Below are 14973 nucleotides of genomic sequence, written 5' to 3'. Positions count from 1 at the left end.
GCAAAAAGTGAAACAAAAACTGAATGTTAACAAAGTTATTAAATAAAGAAAATAGAGGGGAGTGAACTATCACAGGGGGTGGGGGAAAAAAATCAAATAATTCTAGACATTTATTGATAGAAAACATGTAAGTAAAAGATCCCACAAACCAAAAATTTACAATTTTAATGCAATACAAATCCTTCTGAATGTAAATGCTGACTTGAAATCAAAATGTCTATACACTTTAGGCCTTAGCACTCCTGATCAAAGAAGGCCACAACAGCTAAGATTGTGTTACTTGATTTTATTTTACACTAGATGATGAGCACAAAGCAATTCCTCCATAACAAAGCTGACAATTAGCTTCACTCATGACATTTTTAATAAAGCACATAAAAAAAAAGGTATTCCTCTTACAAATTGTTCAGCAGTCCAATATACAATAGCTTGGAAAACATTTAGAAAACAAAAGCCAATGTAAAAAGATAGATTAAAACAACAAGAACAGTACAGACTTTATATGGCTCTGATTTTACAGTTTCCTTACTGCATCATCAATGTCAGAAATCTGTTCCTTCAGCTGGCTCCACTGCTCAGGATTTAAAGAGATACCTAAAACCAAGTTTTGAATATTGATTTTAGCTTGAGGATTTTCTTGTTTCCAATTTAAACACCATTTCATTGAGCAAATAAACTTTTACTATCTATATTTACTTTTACTTCCAAAACTGTGTCAGGTTTAATCCCTACGACTCTGAGCATAAATGAGGAGCAGATATATCTCACAAACGCAAATTAGCAGACAAAGCAGCCAGGCCTAGATTTGGTGTGATAACTATTTCCACAGCTGGTGGTTCTAACATCTGCTCAGTTTCCAGAGGACCTCTCAGTGAATGGCTAAGTTATTCCAGAAGCACTCATTTTACTTTTAAAAGTCCACGGGAGTCCCCACCTGCCGGGGGAAAGCTTCTTAAGTGGTGAAGCAGTGCTGCAGGTGTTTGTCTCTCACCCTCTGTATCTCTCCCTTCTCTCTTGATTTCTGTCTCTAGCCACTAAAAAAAGATAATTTTAAAAAATATTATATATAAAAAAAAAAGTCCACAGGAGGTGGGGAGAGGTGGGCACTGGTTACCAGGGTAAGCACACATGGTAGAAAACACAAGGATCTCTGTTCAAGCCCCTGGGGTTCCCTAAGCAGATCTGCAGTGTCTATTGTTCTCTCTCCCTCTTTCTCCCCCTCTTCTCTCAATTGTTTTGGTCCCCCCAAGGTTATTGCTGGGGCTCAGTGCCTGCACTATGAATCCATTGCTCCTGGAGGGCATTTTCCCCATTTTGTTGCCCTTGTTGTTCTGTTCGTTGTAGTTATTGTTATTGTTGTCACAGCTGCTGTTGTTGGATAGGACAGAAATAAATCAAGAGATGGGGAAGACAGAGAAAAATAAGACACCTGCAGACCTGCTTCACCACTTGCAAAGCAACCCCCTGCAGGTGGAGAGCTGGGGGCTCGAACTAGGATCCTTACACTGGCCCTTGCACTTTGCATCATGTGCGCTTAACCCACTGTGCTACAGCACACCCACCCCCGCCTCCCATTTTTTTATGTTGTATCCAATAAAATGGAAAAAATGGCCACTAGGAGCCGTGTATTCATAGTGCAGGCACTGAACCCTAGCAATACCCCTAGAGGCAATAATATTGGTCCACAAAGAACTTATTATAATGCTTAACATTTTTTTTATTATATTTGTTTTCTCTTTTGTTGCCCTTATTGTTTTTTTATTGTTGTTGTAATTATTATTGTTGTTGTTATTGATGTCATTGATAGGACAGAGAGAAATGGATAGAGGGGAAGATGGGAGAGAAAGATAGACACCTACAGACCTGCTTCACCACCTGTGAAGAAACTCCCCTGCAGGCGGGGAGCCAGGGGCTCGAACCAGGATCCTTACGCTGGTCCTTGTGCTTCGCGCCATGTGTATTTAACCCGCTGCACTACAACACGACTCCCATGGTTAACATTTTTAAAGTGTATTCTGGTATTATGCTGCTAGGGAGGGTTCAAATCCAAGTCATACTAACAGTATGAACCGATGAAATATTAGGACCAAATTGAGGAAATTAAAACTCACCTTTTCTTCCTGGTTTCATTTCACCTTCCTGATCCATCCAGTATTCTCTAATGTCAATTAGCACTTTCCCTTTAAAGTCTCGAACACTTACGTACCGCATTTTCCCAATCTGCAAAGAGAAAAAAAAAAAATCAAAAAGTATCCTTTTCAATAGCAGCATCAATATTTGTAGTCATAACTTACCATGTATAATCATGAGGAAAACAATTCAAACATATAACCAAAGACAGTATCACATAATGTATCTCTTTACAGAAGTGGAACTCCACATTTCTGATCAATTTTAAATTAAAGAAATCACTAGTAAAGCAGTGCAACCAAAATGAAAGCCAGTATGCCGATTCCTCAAAAAATTAAAAACAGAACCAGCTATGATCTGATCAAGTAATCTTACCTCTGGGCAAATACCTAAAAGAAACAAAAGAATTCCTTGAAGAGTTACTTATTTGCACACCCCTGCTCACAGGAACATCATTCACAACAGCAGAGACAAGTGCAATTCAAATGTCCATCAGATGAACAGATAAGCAAAATGCACTATCTGTACACTGACATACACAACAGAATATGTACACCAATGGACACACACACCCCAATATACACATCAGAATACTACTGTCTTCTTAAAAATGAAATACCAGTCTTTTCCCACTGTTTTTGACATTCCATATTACACACACACACAAACACACACACACAGACACACACATTTAGAGGAAAGGGAGAAAGGGAGTAAGTGGATACAGTGTTGGGACTCTCAATTATGAAATCCTGAGTTCGATTTCTGGCACAGAATGTGCCAGAATGATGCCCCAGCTCTCTATCACTCACTTACTGATGGATAAATAGATCTTTCAGAAAATCTATACCAAAAAATTCTATCATGTGATACAAAAATGGATGAACCTTCAAGATGCAATGTGAATTAAGCCAGTCACAAACACATGACTCCATAGAATGATGGTTATCATGAGGCTAACTGGAAGAAACAATTACTATTTAACATTATGCAATATTCTTTTTAAAAGTTCTAAAGATCTATTTTGAAGCAATGTGAAAACACTTTACATCACCGTATGCTTAAAACTGAGTAGGATAGTGTGAGGTGTTTTTCACAAAAGAAATAATTACAAAGCAAAATTTGCAGTACAAAATGCAACCAACAGCAATCCATAGCTTTACTCACTATACTAGTGTAGGAAACATTCAGAACATTAAGAATCCAGTGTTCCAGTCAACTATAACATGAGAAAGCTTTTCCTCCTAGGCATTCTATTCAAACATGTTAACACATTTCACTCAGTCTCAAACTGATAACTCCAAAACTGTCACAAAAACCTACTGCTGGTCAACACAAACTACAAATATTCTCAGTGAAGGAAAAGGCTAAATTTATTCAACATAGTGTCAGTAAGCGCTTTCCACTTTTCATGCTATTATTTTAAACACTTAAATTAAGAAACCACACTTTCTAGCCAAAACCACTAATACTTCATTCTTAACCTACTCTTTAATCTCACTGACTTAAAGTTAGCTGTTTTTTTGTGTGCTTAAAGTGCATCTACCAGACTGCACTTGACTATAGTTAATGGCTTAGTCTTTCCCTTTCATTGGAAAAACCACTGTTGTAGTAAAATTTACTTAGTGCTCTTGACTGCCACCTCCCAGATTCAAAGGAGGTCTCGAAACTTTACATCAGGCTCAACCTGACGCTGTTGACTGGCTACAGAAGAAGGGCAAACGCTCGAAGAAGAAGTGCTTCCATCTTCCCTTCATCCTCAAACCATTTGTTCTCGTCTTGAGTTTCTTGTTTCTTTTCCTTTAGTTTCCCATTCTCTTCTCCCACCAGTGTATCCTACTTACAGGACACATCCCATTCTTTATAGAGATGATCCACTAGGAGTGAGTGAGTGTCTTCAACTCCCACTCATCGGCATCAATTCTTATGTCTGAGTTTATACTTTAAAATTCCTACCTTTACTATAAAACATTAAGTTAAAATATTGCAAGGCAGCCCTTCATTTGACCCAGGAACAAAGCCTGCAATTTAAAATTCATTCTGACCCTCAAAATACTTGCCACTGTATTTAGATTAAAATTCAAACCCACAGAAATAGGCTCTCAGCAGGAAGGCGTTGCAAGATCTGACCCCTAACATGCCTGACCAAATAGATATGCCCAGACTCTCAGGGAGACTTTCCAGACTCCAAGAGCTCTACAGTCCCTGCACCATCCATTTCCCCCCACCTTAAGGTGTTTGCACAATTCCCTCCATGTTGAAAATACACCGCTCTCAAATTTAAAGCCAGTCTTCATTTGTTTGATTCCCCTTGTTCATCTTTCCCTTATCAGTAATTTCTAAGAGGCAGAAGGGAAAGGGGAGGACATATCACTAAACATCTTTCAAAATGGTGTGCGCCACACATGGCAAAGCAGTCTCTTTTTTTAAAGTTCTGTTAGTGTTCTGTGAAAGAACAACCAACCAGACCACCACTCAGCTCTGGCACACAGTGGTGGCAGGGGTTGAACCTGAGGCCTCAAGCATTTAAGTTCTGTACTCTAAAACCTGTAGTTTCTAATCATTACTATTTTTTTCTTTCAATACAGCACTAGAGACGAACTCAAGGCCTTAGGCATGTGTCATATTCAGAGCAGCCTCCCAGGCCCAATGTATTAATTTTTATTTAGACAAAAAAAGAGCTAGCTAAGCATCACTGCACCAACACTATCCATGAATCTCCACCCCACTGCCACCCAAGATGCTCTAATGAGGTGGAGTGGATCAAACCCAGAAGCTCTAGAACAGTAAGACCAGCCAGGTGGCCTGTCTCCACAGGCCCACACTCCCATCAAATCTTTGGGAAAAAGTGAGTGCTTATTACCTCAAATATAGATTACAGCCTATAATTACCTAAGAGATCTCACCTGCATCCATTTATTCCCACTGCATCTTCCTACAAATCATTCTTGTACAATGATGCCAATAATACATCTCCCTAAAACAAGATAAGAAACCAAAGCTATACTTGTTGGTATGCTTCTAGTTCTGCTTCTGGGATCCCTTCTGTTACACTGCTTGAAGTTGTGGTCTATTTACATGGTCATTCTGTTACATTGGTTTGGTCACTCCCCCTGCCTCCAGGAGATTTTGGTTGAGTCCTTGGCTTTTAGAGCTTCTTGTTTCTCCCCGGCCCCTATCCTAGGTACTTCCTTGGTTCCTGACGCTGAGGCAGGAGAGAGATAGAGGAGCACATTGTGTGGTATTAAGTTGTTGGACTGCTTGCCCGCTCGTAAATAAAGATTAAACTGTGCTCTCAGCTCAGCCATGAGTTTCTGGTCATCTATGTCTCCCACCTGTGAAGCCAGCCCGGCGAAAACGACATATACTAGTCCTCTCATGATTTTATCATGTCCTCTAATGAACTTCATTTTCCTCTTACTCAAACTATACACACACACACACACACACACACACACACACACCAAGTCACAGAGTAATATAGTATCTTATACTTTTCAGTCTACTATTATACCTACCTCCTTCAAACTGCTTTCTAAATGTCCAGTTCTCAGTATTATGTTGGTTCAGTGTTGTTTACATTTACCTTCTTCTGAATAATGCAAAAACAGAGGTCTAAGAATTTAACTGTAATCTAACAGATAAACTGCTTTCATTCCTACTAGACTGTTACTAAGTGTCAATAGGCATCTGTAGTCAAGAAGGTCATTTACTTTAAACCATTATGCACTAACAGATACTGATAAAAAAAAAGTCAGAAAGTTCTAATTCCTCTGACTCTGAGAAATAATCCACATTACCTGAAACATGTTGTCATCTCTGCTGCTGCTGCTCTGCTTAGAGGATGACAGAGCTCTTGAGGTTTCACCAGTCTTCTGCTTCTTTACAGGCTTCTCTGGAGTAACCTTTTTCCTCTTTAGCTTAGAAGAATGTGAATATTAAGAAAGAATAGTGTTAGAATTTGCATACAAATTAAAACATACCTCGAGGCAAAAGATTCCATAAATTTAGAATTAAAGAATCAAATGACAAAATATTAAGGAAGGATAAAAACATTCACAAGCAATTTTCTATAAAACTAGTATCTTATCTATTAGTTCAAACTGTTCTCAGACCCTAACAAAAATACTTCAAACAATAGCTGGTATGAGTAAGACTTGTCATTTTATACATCAAAATCTCACATGATTTCTTTGAAAGAAAAAGAAGGGGGGTGGTGGTAACCTATTGCTTTTGAATTGGAACCATAGCTACACTAACTCAGTTATTTGTTTTTCACAGAGACAATATACTGATCAGGAAGAAAATCACTGTTACATTTCTCTGTTGTAAATACTTATACCACAAGTGATTTGAATTTTTCTTTTCTTTTTTTTTTTCCTCCAGGGTTATTGCTGGGCTCGGTGCCTGCACCATGAATCCACCGCTCCTGGAGGCCATTTTTCCCCCTTTTGGTTGCCCTAGTTGTTGCAGCCTTGTTGCGGTTATCATTGCCATTGTTGACGTTGCTTTGTTGTTGGATAGGACAGAGAGAAATGGAGAGAGGAGGGGAAGACAGAGAGAGAGGGGAGAGAAAGATAGACACCTGCAGACCTGCTTCACCGCCTGTGAAGCGACTCCCCTGCAGGTGGGGAGCCGGGGGCTCGAACCGGGATCCTGACGCTGGTCCCTGCGCTTTGCGCCACATGCGCTTAACCCACTGCGCCACCGCCCAACCCCCTGAATTTAATTTTTCTGACAGAATTTATGAGTAGGTAACAAAAGCAACAAACCTATTTTCTAGCAGATGCCAGAAATAAATAACTCAAACACTTCATAATAATATAAAGAAAAAAAAATCAAAGCAATGCTATAAAAGCAGTTTTGGGTAAAAAAAAAAAAAATCTCAAAGAGCCAATAATTATCTATGAAAACTAATAGTTTCTAACCCAAACAGCAGAGGGCAGTCATGTTCTTTAGCAAAAAGTACAGACTAGTTGTAATCTTCCTAAATTACAAGACTCTGGGTGAAATACAATGTACAGATGGAAAATGGATTCTGTGATGTAAGTACCTAACAAGACTAACAACAGTATTTGGACATAGGAAAATTAACAGCTCAGTAAGCAGGAAACAGTGATTCTTTACATCAAACACTGGATAGTCCCTCTAGACTGGTGCATGCCTCATGAACAAAAGTGAATTAAAATTTGTCAATTGAAAGCATTCAAATGGTGCAATATGTAAAAAGTCAAAGATTTTATTTCATGAGAGAAGCCAGACTACTTCTGCATACGCAGTATGAAGAGTCAAACCCTGAGTCCTGAGTATGCATGTCCTGCAACTAGGGAAAGTCTCAAGTTGCTGGAAGGCATTTCTTTCTGGAGCACTGCTAAGTATACTTTGAGGACTTATTTCAAGGGGACATTATATTCTGCACTTCCCTATAAAGGTTCACTTCCAAAGTTCTCATTTAAATTCTCTCTTTAAACAGCGTTGCTAAACTTACAGGCAATTAAGTAAAAGCTTTCTAGCAAGAACGGACAGTTATTCACAGGAGAAACCCGCACTGTGCCGTGAGGCACTTGGTTAAGCAGAATGCATCCATATCAGCAATGGTTGTCACCTAGTACTGAAAAAGTCATATTCTAACAAAATAGGCAGTTTCATGTGACTCATAAAACACTGGGTATTAGACTAACCACAAGGGGCAGAGAAAATGTTTATCTACACTTGAAACTTATACTTTTAAGTCATTCTAGTGGAATGTTAGCAAAATGTTGACATCTATATCCCAAGGAATTCAGGTAACCTAGTCCGACCTCTACACACAATCACTACACAAATTAGAGTGATTTCTAATTTCACAAACAGTGGCTCTGCTACCACTCTAATGCTATTCCTCCAGAGTGTACGGTAGTACTGCAGCTTTGGGGTTTGTAAAAATTTTTAACAGGAGACTTGTTAAAGTCTGCCCTCCAATCAGGTTGAGGCCTTTCAGAGTGTAAACAATAAGCACCAGGTACTTCATTCAGTCAAGGTGTCCAGGGATCACCCACACTTTCAGAAACACCTGTCCAGGCTCTCACTTTAAGATTCTCACATGCCTTGCAGTCCTCTGAAACAAGATGTAGGTGATACTAACTGAACTAGGTAGCAATGAAATGAGTTGGTACAGGAAGTCACCTTTTTGTCAACTTCGCTATCAGAATCACTGCCAGAAGAGCTTGAAGAAACAAGTTCCTTTGATTTAGGCATTCTGGAAGAAAAATGCAGTATGTAAATCATTATTTGCATACTATTCTATCACCTTCAACTTCACTCTTCCACAAATAAAAAAATCCAGCATGTTCCATGGTTTATTCTACCATTTGTGTGATACTGAGTTGCTGTTACACTACATAAAGCTGAAGATATAAAGGGGGAAAAGGGGCCAGGCAGTGGCACACCTGGTTTAGCACACACAGGTTCAAACTCCTGATCCTAACCTGCTTCATGAGTGGTGAAGCAGGGCTGCAGGTGTCTGTCTCCCTCCCCATCTATCTCCTCCTCCCTCTCAATTTCTGTCTCCATTCAAAATTAAAATAAAATAAAGGGAAAAGACAAATCACTGTGTGAGTGAGAGACCAATGCACTGCTCAGTTACATGTAGTCTTAGGGATAGAACCCAGGACCTCGGGAAAACAAAACACTGCTACCCACTGAATCACATCCCTAGCTCCGCTTAAAGTTAGTATCTGCTTTTCCAAGTTGAAAACAAAACATGCAGAGTGAGTTCTGTGCCTGAGAAGCAAATATCACACATCTCACACTCCCACACTTAAATCTTTCTCAAGCCAATGAATTATTTTATACCTCATTTTAGCAGAATTAAATGTTTATGGGGAGTGCAACATGCAAGGAGGCAGCTGAGAGCAATCACTGTTAAAACCTGGAATATGAATATTCTTCTCTGTACAGCTTTACAATTCTCACTCATGATACATAACACAACCAGCCACGACAGGAACTGGGCTAAGCATTTAAAAAACAAGAGTAATAACTGTATTTCAAAGCTGCTGGTATCTAATTAATTCTACCACTTCAACAATATTTCTTGTAATTCAGTAGTTTTTAATTATTTTTGGCTCCCTGGCCATGCCACCAAAATCACAGGTGCTAGTTCAGAGTCAACAATGTTACATGTAATTCGCAATTCATTGCAATTTACACTATCAGGAACGTAACTAAATGGTGAACAATCTGCAAAATATTTTTCAAGTTCCTCCCATGGCTCTTGTTCAAGAGAACCCCCATCCATAGAGGTTTCCCTGTGTCTGCAGCTTTACAGCGATAAGCCCTGTTTTTTAAAAAGCCCAAACCCCCTATTTCTAGGAATTCAAAGGTATGCAGTTCCTAGGAATGAAGGCAAGACCCTTATTAAAACAAGTATCTTTTTAAAATTTTTATTGGAGGATTGATTTTTACAGTCAACAGTAAATACAGTAATTCGCACATATGTAATATTTCTGTTTTCCACACAACAGTACACCCCCCACTAGGTCCTCTGCCATCCTGTTCCAGGACCTGAACTGCCCCCAACCGCCCCAGAGCATTTTACTCAGGTGCAGCACACCAAACCCGGTCCAGGTTCTGCTCTGTGTAAAACAAGTATCTTATCCTCTCATCTCTATCTCAGAAGAGATAGTCCTGTTAATTTCTGTATGTCCTAAGTGGCCCAAAAGATACAACACAACAGAGTAAGTGAGGGGAAAAAGGCTTCATTTCCTCCTCAATAAATGAAAAATATTCTAGCTCTGGAAACTAGGCTGCATCAGCACTGCTATGAGTGTGTCCCACAGCAGGAGGCCAAGGTGAAAATCGGCCGCCCTCCTGCCGCTGAATTCAAGCAGCTCAAACCCTGTGGATCTTGGAACCTAGCAAAATGCAGAGGGTGGCAAGAGCCTCCACAGCCGCTTTTTCCACTTTAGTTTTGTTACTCCTCCGCCGCCCCCCCCCCATCAATTTGCTTTTCTCTTTACTGCTGGCTAATAATACCAGGAAACATTCTTTCAAGGTAATTAAACTGAACACAGCCTATTTTCCGCTCTTAAAAAAAAAACAAAAAAAAACGGTCAAGCATAACTCTGCCATCTGTTAACCAGAGGCGCCTGGGGCCGAAGATCATTTCCAAGAGCCACTTCGCGTTTAGCCCAAAGACCCATTCACTAAATTAAGGAAAGGAAGGAAGGAAGGAAAGAAGGAGAGGAGAGAAAAAAGGGTCACTATAGTCAACCTCTTTTGAGGGGGAGGGATTGCGTGTTTACTTTTCTCTGAATGAGCCTTTGCTGTTGTTTAAAGAAATCTAAGAAATAAAAGGTGGGCAGGGGAAGTCATCTACTAATTGAGGCAGGAGACCGAGCAGGCAAATGCGAGCTGTGTGGACAGAAACCGGGAGCGAAACCGCAGCAGCTCAGGTCTTTGATGGGGGGCTGGGGGTGAGGGTGAAGGGGGGGGGGCGGGGGGTGGGAGAAGGTGGTGGGAGGGGGTGAGGGGGAAGGTGGGGGCGGGGGAGAAGGCGGGAGGCGGGGACGGCGGATCTAGCCGAGAACCGCGCTAGGCCCCAGGGGCCCCGACTTCGGGGCACGCGGGAGCGGCACCGAAGGCCGCGAGGGGAGGTCACGCGGCGGCGGGAGGCTGCTCGGAGCCCGAAGCGGCGCCGCGGCCCGGGACGGGGGCGCGGAAGGCGGGGAGCAGGGCAGGCCGGGTGTGGAGAGGAGGGCCTTGCACCAAGCGCCATTTTCTCCACTCGCGGCGCCCCCTCCCCCACCCCGAGCCTCCCCCACCTGAATCTCAGGACAGGCCCCGCGCGCGCCCCCGCCCTCCCCGCGGCCGCCGCGCCCGCCGTTTCCGCGCGGCGCGTGCACGGGGCCGGGACCGAGAAGAGAGCCCTGAGAGGCTGAGGCCGGCAGGGGGAGGCCGGGCCGGGTCGCACCGCCATTTCCCCACAGCCGTAGCCCAGGAAGGGCGGAGGGCCGAGGACCGCTCACGGCCGGGCTGGAGCCGGGGGCCCGGGGCCGGGGGTCCGGGGGGAGGGGGGGCGGGGTCCCGCTCACTCACGTTCCGCTCTTGCAGCCGAAGTGCTTCCAGCGCCCAGCCTCGCGAATGACAGGAGAGGAAGTGACGGCAACCTGGAGGCTCAGGCCCCGCCTGCTTTTAAACCGCGGTGGGTCACGTGACAGACCGTGGCCTCCCTTCTCAGACCCTTTCCAGGGCCTTAAAGGGACCGACCGTCAGTCGTCCCACAAGCTAGCCAGGAAAATGAGGACGCCAGGAAAAGAGGGAAGGGGAGAGGAGGAGAGATTAAGTAAATTGTTCTGTCCGAGACTGAAACTTGCTTGGCTGGTGCCCCAGGATGTCAGAACTGTGCTCTGCAGGCTGCTTTCTCCTGCTAGCTCACTGTCTCTTCTCTTAAAAAATTGAATGTAAGTAAATATTTTATTTTTAATTAGGTGAATGTAGTTTCAATCCCCAACACCACCATAAACCAGAGCTAAGTATTGTTCTGCTTTTAAAAAAATTGTTGTTAAATTAATAATAAAAAATAAAGTGAGGTGCAGGGAAGATTGGATCTGAGCTGAGTAAGAGAATGAATAAAATATGAATGAACACCATGATGATGTGCACTTATTCAGTAGATATTCCTCCTATTAAAATGAACAGCCCATTATTGAGGCAGATCAACATTGATGACCCATGTTCCCATAATTGATTCTTCCCCTTTACTCCCCAGTAGGTGAATCTGATTGGCACTATCCAAAGGAAGCAAACAGAAGTCACAAAATCTGGTTTGTGCAAGGACTCTGCAGAGACCTGGAAAGTGGCACAATGAACTAAGGCTTCAGCTCTGGTGCATATGGTCATTAGTTCAACGCCCAGCATCACGCCCAGCCAGAGTGATGCTTTGGTTCTCTCTTTGTCATTAATAAATAAATCTAGAAAGAGAAGAAAAGAAATTTATTCTTTGCAGAAGACCTGTGCCTAAATTGAGATTCTGAGGTAGTTCATAAAAGGGAAAAACGATCCAAACCTCCAGCAATCTGTTCTTTATAGCTAAAAGATTATTTGTATATATATATATATATATGAGAATCACTTTCCAATGGATGGGCTATTTTCTCCATTTTATAGATGAGGAAGCCTAGGTCACCAAGGTTAAGTAAATTGCAGGGAGTGAGTCAAGCCCTACCTTACCTAATTCAGTGCTCATGCTGAGCTAGGATGTGAACGCTAGCCCACTCCCACTTCATGCAGTGTCAGATCAGATGACTTTTTTTTTTTTGGTGTGCGGTGGAGTGAAAAAAAAAAAACATGGGGCTGAGAACTCACCAGGGGAGCCAGGCACTGGTGCACCTCGTTAAGCACACACATTACAGTGCCCAAGTACCCAGGTTCAAACCCCTGGTCCCCACCTGCAGAGGGATCATGAGAAGTGAAGCAGTGCTGCAGGTATCTCTCTCTTTCCCTCTTTATCTCCCCCTCTCTTCTCAGTTTTTCTGTCTCTATCTAACAAATAATAAATAAAAAGTAAAAAAAGAACTGATCTAGTAGAGTGCATATACTATACCATGTGCATGCCCCTCAGGGCACCTTGAATGGCCCTGGAGATCCATGGATGGTGGATTGTCAATGTAGTGTCTCTCCTCTCTGCCTCTTCCTCTTTCTCACCCTTTCCCATTCTAGAATGGAAGAATGAGAAAATTGGCCCTGGCTGGGAAAGGTCACCCAGCTGTAGCAGTTTGTAGCATCACATCACAACAATAAACAAACAAAATAATCCCCCCCCCTTTTTTTTTTTGCCATTCCAAAAATGGAGCAAACTATCTATGGCAGGGATGAGGAACCTTTTATCTGCCAAGGACCATTTGGATATTTATAACATCATTCATAGATCACTGGCTTGGGATCCACACAGTGGTTGAAAGCACATGTTATAATGTTCAAGGGCCCTGATTCAGGCCCCCAGCCATCACCTGCAAGGGGAGGAAAATTAGCACTTAATATCACTATGGAAAAAAAGATCCTAGATTTATGGAATTTTGAGTCTTGCCTGCAGCTCCCTGAGCAGAGCCAGACCAACTGATTGCAGTGGGCTGGACATTCCCCTTCCCTGATCTAAAGGAACAGTGCTCTAGTTACCCCTGAGTGATATCACTTGGGAAAGAAACCTGCTGGAATGCTAAAAATAATCTTGGACTGGAAAAAAAATAATTAAGACCAAGTTGTGGTTGCATAGATATACAAAAATGTAATATGTCAGTCAACATTAGTGCACTTTATTAGGTAAAAAAGACTTTATTAAAATAAATGTCTGGGCAGAGGAGATAGCAGAGACTCATACCTGAGGCTCCAAAGTCCCAGGTTCTAGCCCTCACAGCATCATAAGCCAGAACAGTACTCTGGTAAAAAATAATAATAATAAATAAATAAATCATTAAATCAATCAATAAATAAAATATTAAAAAGTATTTTATTTAAATAAACAAAATAAAATAAAATTGTTTTATTTCTTAACTATAACCTTTTAGTTAAATAAATATTAAATAAAAATATTTATTTTAATAAGAAACAGATGCAGAGAAAGAGACTAGAGCACAGCTCAGCTCTGGTTTATTGTAGTGCTAGGGACTAAACCTGGGACTTTGGAGCTTCAGGCATGAAAATCTTTTTACATACCCATTATGCTGTCTGTCTCCCCTACCCAAGATCCCTCCTAAGGAAATAAAATTCTAGAAGTAGCTTCTGGAAAGATTAAACTAAAGATAATTGTGGAAAAGTATTGTGAAATTGTTGTGAACAGAGGTTAAAGGATTATCAGGATTATTGTAACAAGATTGCTTTGTACAGAGAATTCTCACCAGCTCCACCTTAACAATAATATTCTTATTTTCCTTCTGGTGGTTTCCATATGGTGGTTTTATCTCCTGCTTTTAGAAAGAAAAAGGGAGGGAGAGTAGAGTGTCCTTCTCTAATCTGCTGCTTTCTTAACTCCTTAAGCTCCAAACATTTTTTTCTTTTTTTTTTAATTTTTTTTATTTAAGAAAGGATTAATTAACAAAACTATAGGGTAGGAGGGGTACAACTCCACACAATTCCCACCACCCAATCTCCATATCCCACCCCCTCCCCTGATAGCTTTCCCATTCTCTATCCCTCTGGGAGCATGGACCCAGGGTCATTGAGGGTTGCAGAAGATAGAAGGTCTGGCTTCTGTAATTGCTTCCCCGCTGAACATGGACGTTGACTGGTCAGTCCATACTCCCAGTCTGCCTCTCTTTCCCTAGTAGGGTATGTCTCTGGGGAAGCTGAGCTCCAGGACACATTGGTGGGGTCTTCAATCCAGGGAAGCCTGGCTAGCATCCTGATGGCATCTGGAACCTGGTGATTGAAAAGAGAGTTAACATACAAAGCCAAACAAATTGTTGAGCAATCATGGACCCAAAGCTTGGAATAGTAGAGAGGAAGTGTTAGGGAGGTACTCACTGCAAACTCTAGTGTACTTCTGCTTTCAGGTATATATTTTGCAGTAGTTTATGGATACATGTGAACATAAGCTCTCTCTCACAGAAACTGGTGTATATCTAGGTTTTGGGACTTTGTTAGAAAGTGAACGACCTGAGATGAAATTAGAGTGTACTATAAAAGGAAAGGTCTCACCAAAGTAATGAAGCTGAAGGGTTGTCATTCCACACGTGAAGTCTCTGGACACAGTCTGAGCTGAAGCATGTTGAGGTGGCAATCGTTGTGTTGGTTAGGTTGTGATCGGCGGATGCAATATTATTTGATATGGTTTGGGAGATGCATACGGGAAAGTGAGCCCTATCC

General features: G+C 41.8%; 1 protein-coding gene and 1 long non-coding RNA gene across 2 annotated transcripts; one reads left to right on the top strand and one right to left on the bottom strand.

Moving 5' to 3' along the window:
- Nucleotides 1–271: 271 nt before the first annotated feature.
- On the bottom strand, nt 272–11313 carry SUB1 (SUB1 regulator of transcription). The gene is made up of 5 exons (XM_007530504.3): nt 11209–11313; nt 8296–8368; nt 5931–6050; nt 2112–2220; nt 272–594 (listed from the first exon to the last, which is right to left on the bottom strand). The coding sequence occupies exons 2-5, from the start codon at nt 8365–8367 to the stop codon at nt 515–517; spliced, it is 381 nt and encodes a 126-aa protein (XP_007530566.1). The 5' UTR covers nt 8368; nt 11209–11313; the 3' UTR covers nt 272–514.
- Nucleotides 11314–11385: 72 nt separating this feature from the next.
- LOC132538598 (uncharacterized) lies at nt 11386–12083 on the top strand. Its single transcript, XR_009549940.1, has 2 exons — nt 11386–11573; nt 11882–12083. It is a non-coding gene; the product is annotated as an uncharacterized LOC132538598 (long non-coding RNA).
- Nucleotides 12084–14973: the final 2890 nt, after the last annotated feature.

Source organism: Erinaceus europaeus, chromosome 5 (genome assembly GCF_950295315.1).
Source record: "Erinaceus europaeus chromosome 5, mEriEur2.1, whole genome shotgun sequence".
Lineage (NCBI taxonomy): Eukaryota > Metazoa > Chordata > Mammalia > Eulipotyphla > Erinaceidae > Erinaceus > Erinaceus europaeus.
The sequence above is the reverse complement of the archived record's forward strand: the minus strand, read 5'-3'. Positions and strand labels throughout refer to the sequence as shown.